Source organism: Ostrea edulis, chromosome 4, assembly GCF_947568905.1.
Source record: "Ostrea edulis chromosome 4, xbOstEdul1.1, whole genome shotgun sequence".
Taxonomy (NCBI): Eukaryota; Metazoa; Mollusca; class Bivalvia; order Ostreida; family Ostreidae; genus Ostrea; species Ostrea edulis.
In genome coordinates, this window is record NC_079167.1 from 84,387,219 (window position 1) to 84,403,483 (window position 16,265).

A 16,265-nucleotide genomic window follows, 5' to 3' on the forward strand; every position below is an offset into this window, starting at 1 on the left:
GGAAGTTGGGGATTAGCAAATTTATTAAAATACAGCAGAAAAGTATAGCTTTAAAAATACTACATGAGAATGCGTATACCTATTAATACAACTTATTGGGGCACATACTTTGTGCAAGCTTAATTTTTGCTAAAAATGATCATTTTTATCACAAAATTTCCCTATCAAACCAGTCTTAGTTCATCATTCTTCCCAAATTTTTCCTTTTATATCTGTATGGAAATTCAATGCAAAGACATGAAAAAATTGAAATCTCTCGGAATAAATACAATTGAACTCTAATTTTTACCATGTAACAATAGAATGGCAAAAACAAGAAGGATTGATGTAATCTATACTTTCTCCAAATTTTGTGTATGGTGTAACCTTAACAGCAATTAAAGAAACCCTTAAAAAATAAATAGACATGTGCCGTCCCGGCAAGAGTTATCTTTTGACTTCTCTTATATTGAGTTATCTCTCTTTGGATATTGTTTAGTTATGAACCGCCATATTTTTTGGTTACACGTTTTTCTGACCTCGTGTTCAATATCGCAAATTGTGGCCCATCACAGTGTAATTAGTTGAATATTCTGTTTTATCTAGTCATAGTATTAACTGGAAAGTTTGTATTGTACATTTTGTATGTAGTAGCTTATCTAGGTGGACTATTAAGTGACCGTACTGAATGTACGATGTACCACGTGTTTCACATATTGAACGTTTGCTATCATTTTGTAAAATGAGTAGTTATGTGATGCAATAATTATTTTCTATGAGTTTGGTATTGTGTTCTGCACTGTAATCAAAGACAATAGTATAAATTTTGGAATTGCTAGTAAATTAGAATGTGGCCTTGTTCAAAATTTAAAACTATGGAAAACAGTTTGTGCCATAATTCATTCTTTAATTATGTTGTGTCTATTTATGGAACGCATGTTTGGACATCAATTGTAATTGAACTTTTTGTATCTTTTACAGCTTTTTACCATCAACATCATTGTGTTATCATAATAAATTCAACTGAAACACTTTGATCTGGTTAACTTACTGACGTTAGGGCAGTACAAGACATGTATGCAAGGTGAAGATAACGAACAGTGATCAATCTCATAACTCCTACAGCAATACAAAATAGATAGTTGGGCAAACACGGACACACTGAATACATTGCAAATATCTTCAGACTGGTGACCTTCACCTTTTAATTGTGGTCCGAATCCATGTGTTGAGTGTTGTATACGCATTCCGTCATTAAACAACGGGGAAACCCCACATAAATTAATTTAATCGCACTGAATTGAAAGGTAACTAAGTTCTGATTGGTCAATAATAAAATTAATGTCTCTGAATTGACACGTTATCTGATCCATAAATTCATATGTAGAAAAAATAATTCTCAGGATTATTACTTCATGATGGTGTTAGAGACTAGTGGTTAAGTACATGAGCCATGTTTGTTTTCATAGTTCAAATATTCTTATCATTATTTCAGAACCAATAAGAATGACATAAATTTATAAATGTTTATTACATTGACCAATCAGAACTTACCTTTCGATTCGGTGCGATTAAACCGGAAGTAAGACAGTCTAGCGAAATTCTTAGACACTTGGAGGTGTAAAAACATCTTTTTCTTCGAATGAACGGCATTTGAACGAAACGAAACCCTACAGATATTGAAAGTAATGCATATGTGAACGATTCATCGCATCAGGCCGTTTGAGAAACGTCCACAATAACCCAAACCCGAATTTGCCTCAAAAAGAGTGTCCTACCCATCCTTTTTTATACATGCACATACTATATATTTACATAACTTCCAGTGCCCGTGAGTAGACTCGGTCGGTCGGACGTGCCTTAGTGTCACACCCTGAGTGTTCATAATTCCTCAAGCTTTAGCAAGATTTTGTAAAATGTATTTATTGTATTTTGAAAATGAATGGGTTTGATGTGTTTCTTAAATCATTGGGCCAATCTATATCAATCACAACTTACTAATATTTTAATTCGGATATTACCTGTCCGGAATGGTTTAGAAATTATATCCCTGTGTATGCAGTGTTTATGATTTTTTCAAGCTCATTAGCAACATTAGTAAGATATTGAAAAATGTATATATGGTATTTTGGAACTTTTTATTATCATAAAATACATACAGTTTTTTCATAAAACAAAAAGTAAAATAGACAAAAGAATACTGAACTTTCATAATAAAGTCACATATATATAATATTTATGCGCAGCTAAAACTACCAAAATTGCACTGATTTTTAAATTTGTAAACAATTTCACACTTGGTCCCCAAAACTGGTCCCTAAAAATGACACTTTTTAAAAGCTGTGTTTACAACTTGCGCACTTTACAAAATAAATATCAAAACCATAATGTTCATTTCTTTTGAAACTCCTTTGCATTCACTGAAAATAAAAATTCAATCAAACCAAAAATGCATGCCTTCATACTAGAAGTCTGACAATCAGGATTTTCAATTCACAATCTTAAAAAACAGCAACACACTTTAAAATCTTAAATCCAGGCCAACATAATTTAAAATGGTAACGTTAGGGACAAAACATCAACAAAAGGCACGGAATAAGAATCGCCTTAACTCTTAGAGGACGAATACACCCGACTCCGCTCGCACCTGAAAAAATTCCTTCAAGGAGGATTCTTTCTCTCCCATTCAGTAACAAATCACAATCAACTGGAACATTTATAATAATCTACTCTTCTACATCTAGAAACATAACGAGCACGCTTCAACCAAACTTCTGCTGACTCCACAATGGCACTGTGAATTATACATACAGGGACTGATCACGTGATCACCCGATGGTGGCAACATGACGAACTAGACTGTCTACTGAGTAAGACTAAATGCTGATTCACAAGCAGTAGTACTCTACATACTAAGAGCCTCTACAGTACGTGTTGGTTTCAGTTAAATGCGACAGTTCTATCCAGCTCCCTGCGAGCTATTTCGACTTATAGTTTGTCTGAGATATTTTATATTCTTTGGCATAACCCAAACGATAAATGCATCAAAGCACGCGAGCCTTAATCCAGATCATTAAAATACAAGCGAATTGCAGACCACCAAATGCTCTCTGGCGACAGCCGCTGTTCCTCAGACTTGCTGTCCAATGGAATGTCTCTTAACAACTGTTAAACACAAATGGATTTCACAAATTTGTGAACACATTTACATCCCCAAGAGGACAGGCGGAAGATGACCGCAGCCATCATTATCCCATCATTATTTCAAGCATCAAATTATCACTCAGCATGTGTAGTCATTACTGATTGTTCCATTGTACTAAAACATTGATATCGATTTCTTCACAATGAAACTGACGAATAGGCACTTTGTCCTTGACCTTGGAAGACTGTAAAAAGAGGTCACGACCCCGGACGGAATGGTTCAATACATATGACGTCATCAGACATGTGCTTCGTTTTCCTCGTCTTCTTCGTCTTCTTCATCATCGTTTTTAACGGTACAGCACATGTAACAGGAGACAACAATCCCCACGGACTGAAAAAAAAACAACAACATACAATGATCGGAAATAATGCGTGTTTTAAATTCTAACATACCGTCCCCACTTAGCTAAAAGAAGTAAATTTACAAGGATTCTTTAAAAATTGAATATACATACATACATATATATATATATATATATATATATATATATATATATATATATATAGTGCAAACTGTTGACTAAACGACTAAACATTTTTCATAACGCGCGTTAATCAATTTCTCCGCACACCTGGTGTTGTTATTAGCGCAATCAACAGGTTATGTAATCCAATATGAGTGTATATCAGCCTTGTGACTTCGCTTCTTATTTATTAATTTGGTAAAGATTTAATCTAATATCTCGCACATTAATAATAATGCCATATGGTTCCCTCTAATCTAGTGTCGTGGCTAGGGTACAAGTAAACATGCGACATTTTTATGGAGATGACCTCAGTTGTACTTTATAGCTTTTACTGACATGAATTACTTACCAGAAGTATCGGCACCGTAGCACATCCTATCGTTATGTACAGGGAGTGATTTTTTATGTAGTCCACTGCTTTGTCATAACAACCCTGGAAAAAATAGTACATGTTTATCAATAATAATTACTTATTATATATATATATATCTAATCAGTCAACCCGAAACATGTGCAATTATATCGTTTGGTTCGAATTTACTATCGAAGAGTTTTCTTATAGCGATATAATTGCCTGTGACCCGAAAAACCACATCAAAAATAAGGGGGGCGGGGGGCGGAGGCGGTGTATTTCATATATATGTGCAACTCTCACAGGGGCCTGAGATGCTCGCCTATATTACCATTTTTAAAAATTATTATATCAAAGAGTTTGGTTATCTGTTTCGTTTAGTTCTGTTTACATTTTGTTTCGTTTCCTTTCAATTCGATTCGTTTCGCATTTTACAGGTACCCGTCAGTCACAAGTTTGTGTTTGGTGTTTTTATTAAGGAGTTCGCTTTCTATGACATGCCAGGAGTTGTAGAACTTAACTTAAGGTAGTATCAGCCATCATCAATCTGGGATGTACTTTCTTTACTAAAATAAGTGACAGGGGGTAAATAGACCAACGAAAAGCTCTATGTAGAAAATATTTCACAAACAATGACAAACTTTAACATTTTTAATTTTTCAAATATCAAAGAAAATCAAATTTGTTGGGAATCAAAATCCTTGCAAATCGCGCATTTTCAATACAAACTCTGTCAAAATGATGGTCTTCACTTGAAAAATTGTGGGAGAAGTTAACCGCAAAAATCATTTACCCTCCTTATAATATCAAGTTTCAAATAAAGGACCAAAATTCATACAGAGGAGATCGAAATGACTCAACATTGCCACGTGATCTAGAGTGACCCATCATAAAGCTACACATCAAGTTTCAGCTTTATATACCACAGAGAAATGAAAACAGAAACAAAAAACTCCGAACGAACAGACGGACGTACAGACATCGCTATCATACCGGTAATATGCCCCGTCTAAAGATGGGAGTATATATGTCCCGTCTAAAGATGGGAGTATATATGCCCGTTTAAAGATGGGAGTATAAAAACATCTAAAAATCAACTTTCAAAACTGGTCGAGGTAGCTCAGTGGTAGAGTGTTCGCTTCGTAACCTGGAGGTCGTGAGTTCGAGCCCCGCTCATGCCTTGGCCGCGTCAAACCTAAGACGTTAACAAAGGTGTTATACCTTTGTTAACGTCTTAGGTTTGACGCTCGAGATATAGAAATCAGAATCACGGGTCTTTCGTATGACCTTATAAACGGAGGTCCCGTGTCGAGGCAGGCGTTGGCACGTTAAAGAACCCTCACTTAGAGCTATTACGGACTTCATTTTATGAATTGGAGTAAGAAATTCAATTAAGAAATGATATCTTAAGCTGCACATTCAATGTAATAGCTTGTTGCAATGCTCAAACATTCTGTTTAGTCGTATAGTGCCAGGGCCCAGCTAAAAGTCGACCCAAAAATAATAGGCATTTTTCCGAATTCATTTTTGCATATCTTGGGAAATATACGGAATTTCGGGATGAACTTTGTTAGTAATGTAGATTGATTATGTATGAATATATTAGAATACAAAGTAGAATTTTATATCAATTGGTTTATTGTTTTTACATCGGCTAACTTGGGTACCCTGTATATAGAGTTCTATACCTTTACTCTTTCAGGGCCGTAAATTACATGGAGGCGGAGGAGGCAGCTGCCTCCTCCAACTTTTGAGCCAAAAAAAATTAAAATTTAAAGTTCATTAGAATTTATGTTGTTTCCAATAACTAAGAACATGATACCTCCCTTAAAAAGCATTCCAAATCTTTCTTTTAGAATGAGTTAGTCAAGTAACATCTTAGAAGGCCCTAGAATCAAGGATTTTGCACGAAACGTGTTCAGTGTGCACAAAATGTGCTCCGCGTCTGGGGGCTTGGGCGGCCCCCAGACCCCCGCCTAATTTCCTGCCTCCTCCACATTGAAGGTTAATTTACGGTCCTGTCTTTATAGTAAATTCGACCCCAAGCGATGATTGCCTGTGTTTCTGATGAAGATAATAATGAAATTATGACTTACTGTAAAACTAATATGAAAAATATTTATGCCAATTGAATGTTTCATGCAGATCTATGGAAAGTCAGTGAAAATATAGATCAAAGATTATTTGGAAGTATGCAAAATAGAGCAAGGATGTGTTATTGACTTTGTGGTATGTATTGATGCGAGTACCTGTTGTTAAATTGAAGTCTTATGAAACCCACCATAAGTACCAAGAACGCTGCAGGCACATACCAATGTTTTTCGGAGGGGACTGGCCCACCCTTTTAATTGACAAAGAACATTACCTAGTTGTTATTTTCATGTATGCAAATGAAGATATATTGCGAGACTGGCCCCTCCACTATTTTTTTTATAGTACTAGGTAGTAGTGAATGAGAAGATATTAATGCATGTAAGCTAGAAAGTTATAATTTGAATCCCTGAAGCAAAGGATGACCCCCTCAGCAATGACGAACACTGTAAACCCCCCCCCCCCCTAAATTAAGGTTCTGAAGATCTTTATCATGACTATCATATTTTTATTTTTGCCTGTGAGGAAATTTAAACAAGCCATGTGCAACTTCCAACTTCTCCGGCGCCCCCTCCCCCGCATCCCTAATTTTACGGATCTGTGCCGATATGGAAAAATCCACAGGCATCTGAAGTATGGACACCACTACCCTACCCCCCCCCCCTACCTCTTCTGATTTTTTTGGGCGGCGATTATTTTTCCGAAATATGTCTATTCCATCCTAATTTCGATTTATGTAATCGTGAACATGCTTTTGTAAGCCTTATACTTGCCTTATAGGCTTATACTGTTTATAATAAGTATATTTTATTATACCTGTTGGCCAGTAAAAGGCCAATCTCTAAAGCTTGTGGAAAGCGTGAAACAACTACATCAATCGAAATTGGGATGAGACAGACAAGGAATCCACACATTTTGGAAAAATAGTTACCGCAAAATAAATCAGAAAGGGGGGGGGGTAGTTGTATCTAGGGCCTATATATCAGGTGTCTGTGTAAAAAATATGGGGGAGATACAGCCCCCTTTATTTTTTTAAGCATTTTCCCCCTAATGTTAGTAACTAAATAATATAAAATAAGATCAATTGTGGTCAATGGTCACCATTAAAACCATCCTTTTGCCTGTTATTTTTAATTCATCCGTGACTCTTTATCTTTCTAAAAATAACTCTAAAGAATTTCAAACGTAATTTTAGAAGAGCGTACGAGCCAGTCAAAATCGCGCACTTATTCTGCGCGGTATCCGTACATAGCTCTTCGTGGTATGAAACGGAAAATCGAGCTGTAGACCCATGTTTTGTTGCAGTTTCCGGCGATAAGAGGCAATGAATGCAGTCGTGTCATACATGGTTTTTTAGTTGAATGATTATACAATAGAACGGTAGTAAATACATTTGCATCGCTTATTCCCTGGAAGCTCAAAAGGCCAACATTCTCAGGGGGTGCCATTCGGTGTCAATTGAAGCTAGGTACCTTGTGTTATTAGTATACAGAGGTCATAAGTCATTTACAGAAACAAGTGCCTGTGATTAGATCCCTACTAACTGTTCTGGCCAGGGCTTCATATTCTATGTATACATATCAACATATACGCAATACCTATCAATGCTTGAATTTCGTCGAATTGTCGATTTCCTTATTGAAGAGGGTTTTGCAGAATGTGTATGTAAACATTCATTGCCTCTTTTCATAAGACCCTTACATTAAAGGCCAAGGTGGAGGTCTAAACAGAACTGAATCTAATATTGACAGTGGCTATCTGTAGTTCTTTCCGACGGGAAGATTTTATAAATCCCTATATGAAACCCTATTATGGCCCCATCCTGAGGTTCATGGTTTGTTCTAACTTACATCGACAGCTACTTCGTAGTGATACTTGAGCACTGTCGGGTTTTGATGAAACAAACAAGTTCTGAAGAAGAGGTCGGAAAAAAGTGAACAAGGACGGCAGACAAACGATGGACTTTGATCAGAAAACCTCCTTGTGACTTTGATCAGAAAACCTCCTTGTGACTTTGAATCATGCGAGCTAAAACTACAACTTCAGTCTTGGTTCATTCCATTTGACAAAGTATTAGTTTCATTTCACAGTAACATAGATAGTGAGATAATGGACCAGAGGAATTTCGGACCACATTTTTAAACTGAGCATAATAAACACACGTTAGATTTTCCATACCTCCTTATACAAGTTAGGATTGTCTACTGTGCCTCTCTCGGATATTACGACAGGTGCCCCGTTAAATTCATTTCCCATTCCCTGACAGTCATAGGTATTCATCCCCGACACACAGCAACTCTTGGGAACATATGGGTAAGCTGGAAAATAACAAAATTCAACTATCAAGTCATCATCTTAAAATCCTTTTCCTTTTTGTACCACTAGATTGATATTCCGTCTAACTACATGACATTGCGTGCAAACAAAACGTGATGTTCCGAACCATCGTTTTGTTTTTGTGCTTTCCCGGGAATACTAGGTGTGCAGTCACCCGATGTAGGCATTTGACGCGCGCGTCACGAAACGCTAGGACCATGTGTGCTGTACCTAACACACGCGCTCCATATAAACCGACACGCTAGGACCATGTGTGCTGTACCTAACACACGCGCTCCATATACACCGACACGCTAGGACCATGTGTGCTGTACCTAACACACGCGCTCCATATACACCGACACGCTTGGACCATGTGTGCTGTACCTAACACACGCGCTCCATATATACCGACACGTATGCTCCAGATATCGCGAAACGCTTGCATCATGTTTACTATACCTAACACAACCGCTCCCGATATACCGAAACGCTTGGATCATGAGCACAGTACCTAAAACACCCGCTCCCGATATACCGAAACGCTTGGATCATGTACACGGTACCTAACAGGCCCGTTCCTGGATATCGTGAAACACTCGTGTGTAGTATACTAGTATAATATAGTACAGGTCACTGGTATAGTACTTGTGTAGTATACTAGTATAATATAGTACAGGTCACTGGTATAGTACTTGTGTAGTATACTAGTATAATATAGTACAGGACACTGGTATAGTACCTGTGTAGTACACTAGTATAATATAGTACAGGACACTGGTATAGTACCTGTGTAGTATACTAGTATAATATAGTACAGGACACTGGTATAGTACACACGGTACCTAACAGGCCCGTTCCTGGATATCGTGAAACACTCGTGTGTAGTATACTAGTATAATATAGTACAGGACACTGGTATAGTACCTGTGTAGTATACTAGTATAATATAGTACAGGACACTGGTATAGTACACACGGTACCTAACAGGCCCGTTCCTGGATATCGTGAAACACTCGTGTGTAGTATACTAGTATAATATAGTACAGGACACTGGTATAGTACCTGTGTAGTATACTAGTATAATATAGTACAGGACACTGGTATAGTACCTGTGTAGTATACTAGTATAATATAGTACAGGACACTGGTATAGTACCTGTGTAGTATACTAGTATAATATAGTACAGGACACTGGTATAGTACCTGTGTAGTATACTAGTATAATATAGTACAGGACACTGGTATAGTACCTGTGTAGTATACTAGTATAATATAGTACAGGACACTGGTATAGTACACACGGTACCTAACAGGCCCGTTCCTGGATATCGTGAAACACTCGTGTGTAGTATACTAGTATAATATAGTACAGGACACTGGTATAGTACCTGTGTAGTATACTAGTATAATATAGTACAGGACACTGGTATAGTACACACGGTACCTAACAGGCCCGTTCCTGGATATCGTGAAACACTCGTGTGTAGTATACTAGTATAATATAGTACAGGACACTGGTATAGTACCTGTGTAGTATACTAGTATAATATAGTACAGGACACTGGTATAGTACACACGGTACCTAACAGGCCCGTTCCTGGATATCGTGAAACACTCGTGTGTAGTATACTAGTATAATATAGTACAGGACACTGGTATAGTACCTGTGTAGTATACTAGTATAATATAGTACAGGACACTGGTATAGTACCTGTGTAGTATACTAGTATAATATAGTACAGGACACTGGTATAGTACACACGGTCCAAGCGTTTCGAGTTATTGGAGGTGGGCGTGTAAGGTCTAGTAAACACGATCCAAGCTTTCTGTGATATCAGGAGCGGACACACGGAATATATAGATCATCAAAGGGATCGATGGCAACAGAAAACAAATTCACAGGCAAACTGTAATCGTGCACCAGTCCTCTGCACAGCGTTAGATATAAAAAAAAAAAAAAAAAAAAAAAAAAAAACCAACCAAAAAACAATGTTTTCAAAAAGCTTTACTTCAGTATAATTGAACTCACTATTACTTATCGTTGTACTCACTATTACTTATCGTTGTACTCACCTTTACTTATCGTTGTACTCACCATTACTTATCGTTGTACTCACCATTACTTATCGTTGTACTCACCATTACTTATCGTTGTACTCACTATTACTTATCGTTGTACTCACTTTTACTTATCGTTGTACTCACTATTACTTATCGTTGTACTCACTTTTACTTATCGTTGTACTCACTTTTACTTATCGTTGTACTCACTTTTACTTATCGTTGTACTCACTATTACTTATCGTTGTACTCACTTTTACTTATCGTTGTACTCACTTTTACTTATCGTTGTACTCACTATTACTTATCGTTGTACTCACTTTTACTTATCGTTGTACTCACTTTTACTTATCATTGTACTTACATCTCCCAGAGGGTCTCTTCAATACCCATTTTGTGTTCCTGTAAAACATCCAGGACGTCGTGGAGTCTTTGCCACCGAATGGACCACAACATTTGAGCTGAAAGACAAAAGAGAGAGATTAAGAACTATAGAAATAGAATTCAGGAATAAGCGTCTTGGTTTGTTTGTATCATGGGAATATAAAAACAATGGACATAGTACTAGTACTGGTCAGCTTACCATTCTTTGTGGACTACTAAGTATTCAATAGCACTAGTACTGGTCAGCTTACCGTTCTTTGTGGACTACTAAGTATTCGATAGTACTAGTACTGGTCAGCTTACCGTTCTTTGCATAGCATCCCATGCATCTGTAATCAGGTTATTCTGGGAATTTTTGTTTATATCCATGCCGTACTGAAACTTCAGTGTGTCTTCAAAATGCTCTTTAATATCTTCTTCAAGCTGAAAAAAAATCATACACAGGCTAAATTCAACAACTCCACTGACATTAAATTACAAACACTAATCAGATTGATGGATTTACATATGCAGATCAATCTGACATGAAATATAGAATGTTTTAGGTTTACATTAAGCGGGTAACTGAATGAAATATAGAATGTTTTGGGTTTACATTAAGCAGATATGATCTTACTTTTCCTTTTAACAGGAAACCCATAACACTGCCCCCGACCAACACCAGCAACACCAGCGTCAGGACTCCACCGTACTGAAATCACAAAAACGTCTACAATCAAAGTACTGAAGTCACACAAAATCTACAATCAAAGTACTGAAATCACACAAAATCTACAATCAAAGTACGGAAATCACACAAAATCTACAATCAAAGTTCTAAAAACACAAAGTCTACTAAGTACTGAAATTACAGTCTACAATCAAAGAACTGAAATTACACAAAGTCTACAATCAAAGTACTGAAATCACAATGTACTGTCTACAAAAACTACTTGTGGCAATCTTGTCTACGCCTTACATCAACCACAGACAATCATATCTCTTAGGTTCGAATTTACTATTAAAGAGAAAAGGTATAGAGCTCTAAATATAGGGTACCCAAGTTCACTGATGAAAATACAATAAACCAAAGGATATAAAATTTTACTCTGTATTCTAATATAAGCAAACATAATCAATCTACATTACTACCAAAGTTCATCCCGAAATTCCATATACTTCCCAAGATATGCAGAAATAATTTAATTCTTATTGTATCCTTGTCTCTGATTGGTCAATTTCCAATTGAGGAATGCAAGTTATTTTTGTATAACCTGGTTTGGTATGGGGACACACCCCCCCCCCCCCTTGACAACCAGAAGCCGGAACTATTTTTCTCTCTCTCTCTAAATTTACATCGCAGCACTGTCTTCAGCCTTCTATGGAATAGAAAGTCAACGTGTACAATAAGATACTTCGGTTTGATACACATGTTGTTTTCTCATTGTCAATATTAGCATCTACTTGTACCCAAATCACTCTAAAACATCTTCCTCTGTATGTATAGATTAAAACAAAGATATTATACTCGAATTAATGATTTGCCAAGTAAGCATTACCCTGTTCATTTTGAAATACATTTCTCACTGGGGAAAAGGGGGGGGGGGGGGGTTGTTTCAATGCTTGATCCGTCTTTCAACAAAGCAAACAAAAATGCATACGTCACATTTTATCACATGACGTCAGCGATAACGTTGCATACAAGGGTAAGTTTTCAGGTAGTAGAAGTTTTGACAGAGTTAAAGCCGCAAATTATTGCATTTTTTTTATAGATCTATTAGAAGATTTATTTTGGGTAGGTGTAAACAATGCTATTTCCCGTATTTTCTCAATCTGTCGGAGACGAGCGACTTCAAAGTCAATCTCTATATAAAGGACAGCGAAATACGCATTGCATGCATAGTCTACACATATTTTCTATCATGACAAACTTCACTTTCGATACAATATTTTGATAAATGGCTAGGCTCCGTAGAACTAAGATTAAAGATGGCGACCTTCACATCGAGACGCTTCGTGTCGTTGCTAAGTGAATCATTGCGCAGCTCAGTTGACTTGTATTTCTCCGACTTTATGTACATTTTGATAAACGAAGTTTAGCATCTTTGTCTCTTGTATTAAATTATAAGGAATGACTTTAATTCTGAGGCAAGTTATACGAGTATAACCTGATTTGGGTCAGTTTACGCTTTATAATCCGCTTCGTATAACTTGCCCCAGAATTAAAGTCATTCCTTAAATAAATCGGAAAATACTTATAATTTTTTGTTTGAATTTTAGCTGGGCCCTGGCACTATACCACCAAACAGAATGTTTGTGCATTGCAACAAGTAATTACATAGAATGTGCAACATTAGATATCATTTTTAAGTTGAATTTCTAACAAGAGACAAGTATCTTTATGAAGACTTATTAGCAAAATTTATGTACTATAATGGATTATTATCATTATTGTTATTGTTATGAGATTGATCACTGTTCGTTGTCTTCACCTTGCATTGATGACAATTAGTATGAGTCTTTAAATCGTAATGGGTCCTTTCATAAATAGAATGTTTTAGGTTTACATTAAGCGGGTAACTGACATGAAATATAGAATGTTTTGGGTTTACATTAACAAAAACCATCAGGTCCTTTCATTCTTTTTGGGTAATTAGTGCCATCGGTCAAAATGACAGTGATAAATGAAAGTGCAGACAGTTTTGTAATTTTCTGTCACTTTGAGCTATTACGGACTTCAGTTTATGAGTTGAGGTAAGAAATTCAACTTATAAATGATTATATCTAATATTGCACATTTTATGTAATAGCTTGTTGCAATGTTCAAACATTCTGTTTGGTGGTATAGTGCCAGGGCCCAGCTAAAATTCGACCAAACATAATAGACATTTTTACGAATTCATTTCTGCATATCTCAGGAAGCATACGAAATTTCGGGATGAACTTAAGTGGTAATGTAGATTGATTATGTATGAATATATTAGAATACAGAGTAGAACTTTATACCATTTGGTTTATTGTTTTTACATCAGCTAAATTGGGTACCCTAAATTTAGAGTTCTATACATTTACCCTTTAATAGTAAATTCGAACCCAAGCGATATACTAGTAATTGTCTGTGACATCACCATGAATTAACAATAAATCGCAAACAACTTGGCGAATATATAGAGAAGCGAAAAATTACCGAAACCTTTAAAAGTTCATTTAGAAATACGAAAAGAGAATAAATATTTTTATTGATGTTTTTAACTACTTACAAATCCAAGAACAAACTTTTCTTTTTTCATGGTGCCACAACACCCGCAGAAGGCTAACACAAACACGGCCCCGCCCCCACAAGTCACGAAGTAGGCCATGTACTCCAAGTGCAAATTGTTGAAGAGGATGGACAGCTCCCGGGCGTTATAATCCTTCACCAGCAACCATATTCCCGAACCCATGACTCCGGACCCCAGCACCTAAAACGGCCAAATTGTATACAAGTATGAACCGCGCTCAAACCAAAAAGCAGGAATGCGATAGTAAATGCAAGTTTTCATCATAAATCAAAATACCATCTAACATAATTCCTACTGATTTTTAAAGTTTTTATAAATATGTTCCTGTTATGCTAAACGCAATTGCATGAGATATTCTTAGACATAAATTGTCCTATGGCCAACATGTTCAAGTGATTTTATGTTATTTGCGCTGGAAGACGCAAGAGCGTATCCGGCCTGGCCTTCCTTTATCTGCGTCAGGTCCGTTCATTGAGGGATGAATTTCGGGGAACATTCAGTTTAGAAGGACACTTGACATTTCTGTCTTCTTGTAATGAGGTGAGAGGGATCGTGTCGGACGCTAACCAACGTAATTTACACCGAAGAGTTCGCGCCTCGAGTACACTACGCGGAGGTGGGGGACAGATACACGGTGATCTAATTTCCTGTCAATCGAATATAGTGACCATACTGTGAAGTCACTTGGGTGTTCAGTGTGATCCCTCGTTGATACGTGCCCTGGTTTTATCTAAAGGGATACACATGATAGATCTGTATTGCCTCTAACAGGATATTTAAGAAATAAATGTTATATCTCCATATATTTTCAAAATTGAAATTCATTTCGAATATTTGCATTTTACTTTCATTTCTGTAGGAATCCCCATAAATTAGACGTATTTATCAAGATTCAAGGAAATGGTCATTATTCCAATTGGTAAAGAAACATTGAAAATTTTAATATGTATTGTGTTAAACTTTCTATTTAACAAAAGTTCTACAACGTGAGAAATTAACAGGGTCATCAGGAGAAAACACTACAGTCTACACCGTCCTCACAGTCTACGTCACGTGATCCTCCCGGGATGCGAGTCCATTGATTAAGTGATTACATCCAAATCGTGTGTTTAGCCTCTCCACTTCACTTATCCATATTTAATGACACATGACATAATCTGACAGCTGAGCGGCCACAATAGCCTGGTCACGTGATTATGACTTAAACAATTCATTATCCCTCCGTCTCGTAATTTTGGGGATTCATGCTGGCTGGGTCCCCTGGGACCTTCATCGAATCAATTTATGACGTGAAATTTCAGTGGAAACAAGCGGGAATTCTACGTTCTCTCCTTCCGTACGAAATGTTCCTCGTATCTCACGCTTAGGCAATTGATTTATTTGAAGGAGTTGTCAGAAACAATTTTAGGTATCTTCGTTGGAGAGAATCTTCTTGCGTAAAATAACTTGGAAACCCAGAAAAGAGTTTGCTTGCTTGACATTTACGATGAGAAATTTAACACATTTCAGTCTAACAATGCTTGTCAATTTCATGAATCTGTTTTAAGTAAACAATTTTGGTTGAAAAAAGCCACATGTTTAAATCTGTAAAATAACATCCAAATATCAAAGCATTGATATAAACAAACTTGTTTATTGTTTATTACGTCACTTTGAGATATCAAAACGGATGTCACAAACTCTTGTTATCTCTATAGCAACCGATTCTCTCTTATTTTTCTAACCATTAGTAGATACTACTTTGACCAATATATTAGTAGATGAAGTAGTATTCCTTCATATGACTTAAATAAGGGCATAGTTCATCACCCACAATGTTTGAAGATGATGCCTTTAGACTCGGGAAGTGTGTTATTATTTTAACCCCTACCAAGCCCGGTCACAACTAGATATAATTAGTTATGTTCTTCCGAAAGTATATCGTCATATCCCTATCAAGACCAGTGACAACTAGATATAACCGCTTAAGATTTTTTTAGGTTTAGTGCTGGGTATTTGATAGGCAAACGAGTAGTGTAACGATTGTGCAGGCGGATCTAAAAGTGTGGCGAGTCTGCAGGCGATTCTAACATCTAATTTTAATTAGATTGCGCTATAAGTGTGACTATCTTTGATGATTGACAGAGGGTTTTAGTTTATAAAAGC

General features: G+C 36.6%; 1 protein-coding gene and 1 long non-coding RNA gene across 6 annotated transcripts in view; one reads left to right on the forward strand and one right to left on the reverse strand.

Moving 5' to 3' along the window:
- Positions 1-10: 10 nt before the first annotated feature.
- LOC125671868 (uncharacterized) lies at positions 11-2,494 on the forward strand. The gene is made up of 2 exons (XR_007368765.2): positions 11-555; positions 961-2,494. It is a non-coding gene; the product is annotated as an uncharacterized LOC125671868 (long non-coding RNA).
- Positions 2,099-16,265, reverse strand: part of LOC125672227 (leukocyte surface antigen CD53-like) — a 26,697-nt gene continuing 12,530 nt past the window's right edge. For 4 of the 5 annotated variants that reach the window (XM_048908398.2, XM_056164014.1, XM_048908397.2 and 1 more), the window contains 7 exons: positions 14,100-14,300; positions 11,477-11,551; positions 11,164-11,283; positions 10,841-10,937; positions 8,275-8,414; positions 4,003-4,086; positions 2,099-3,517 (listed from right to left, as the gene is read on the reverse strand). In XM_048908398.2, the coding sequence (XP_048764355.1) occupies positions 3,422-3,517; positions 4,003-4,086; positions 8,275-8,414; positions 10,841-10,937; positions 11,164-11,283; positions 11,477-11,551; positions 14,100-14,300 (813 nt within the window). In that variant the 3' untranslated portion in view covers positions 2,099-3,421. Of the gene's footprint in view, positions 3,518-4,002; positions 4,087-6,254; positions 6,347-8,274; positions 8,415-10,840; positions 10,938-11,163; positions 11,284-11,476; positions 11,552-14,099; positions 14,301-16,265 lie in introns of all 5 variants that reach the window. The other variant, XR_008802712.1, reaches the window with a different exon arrangement.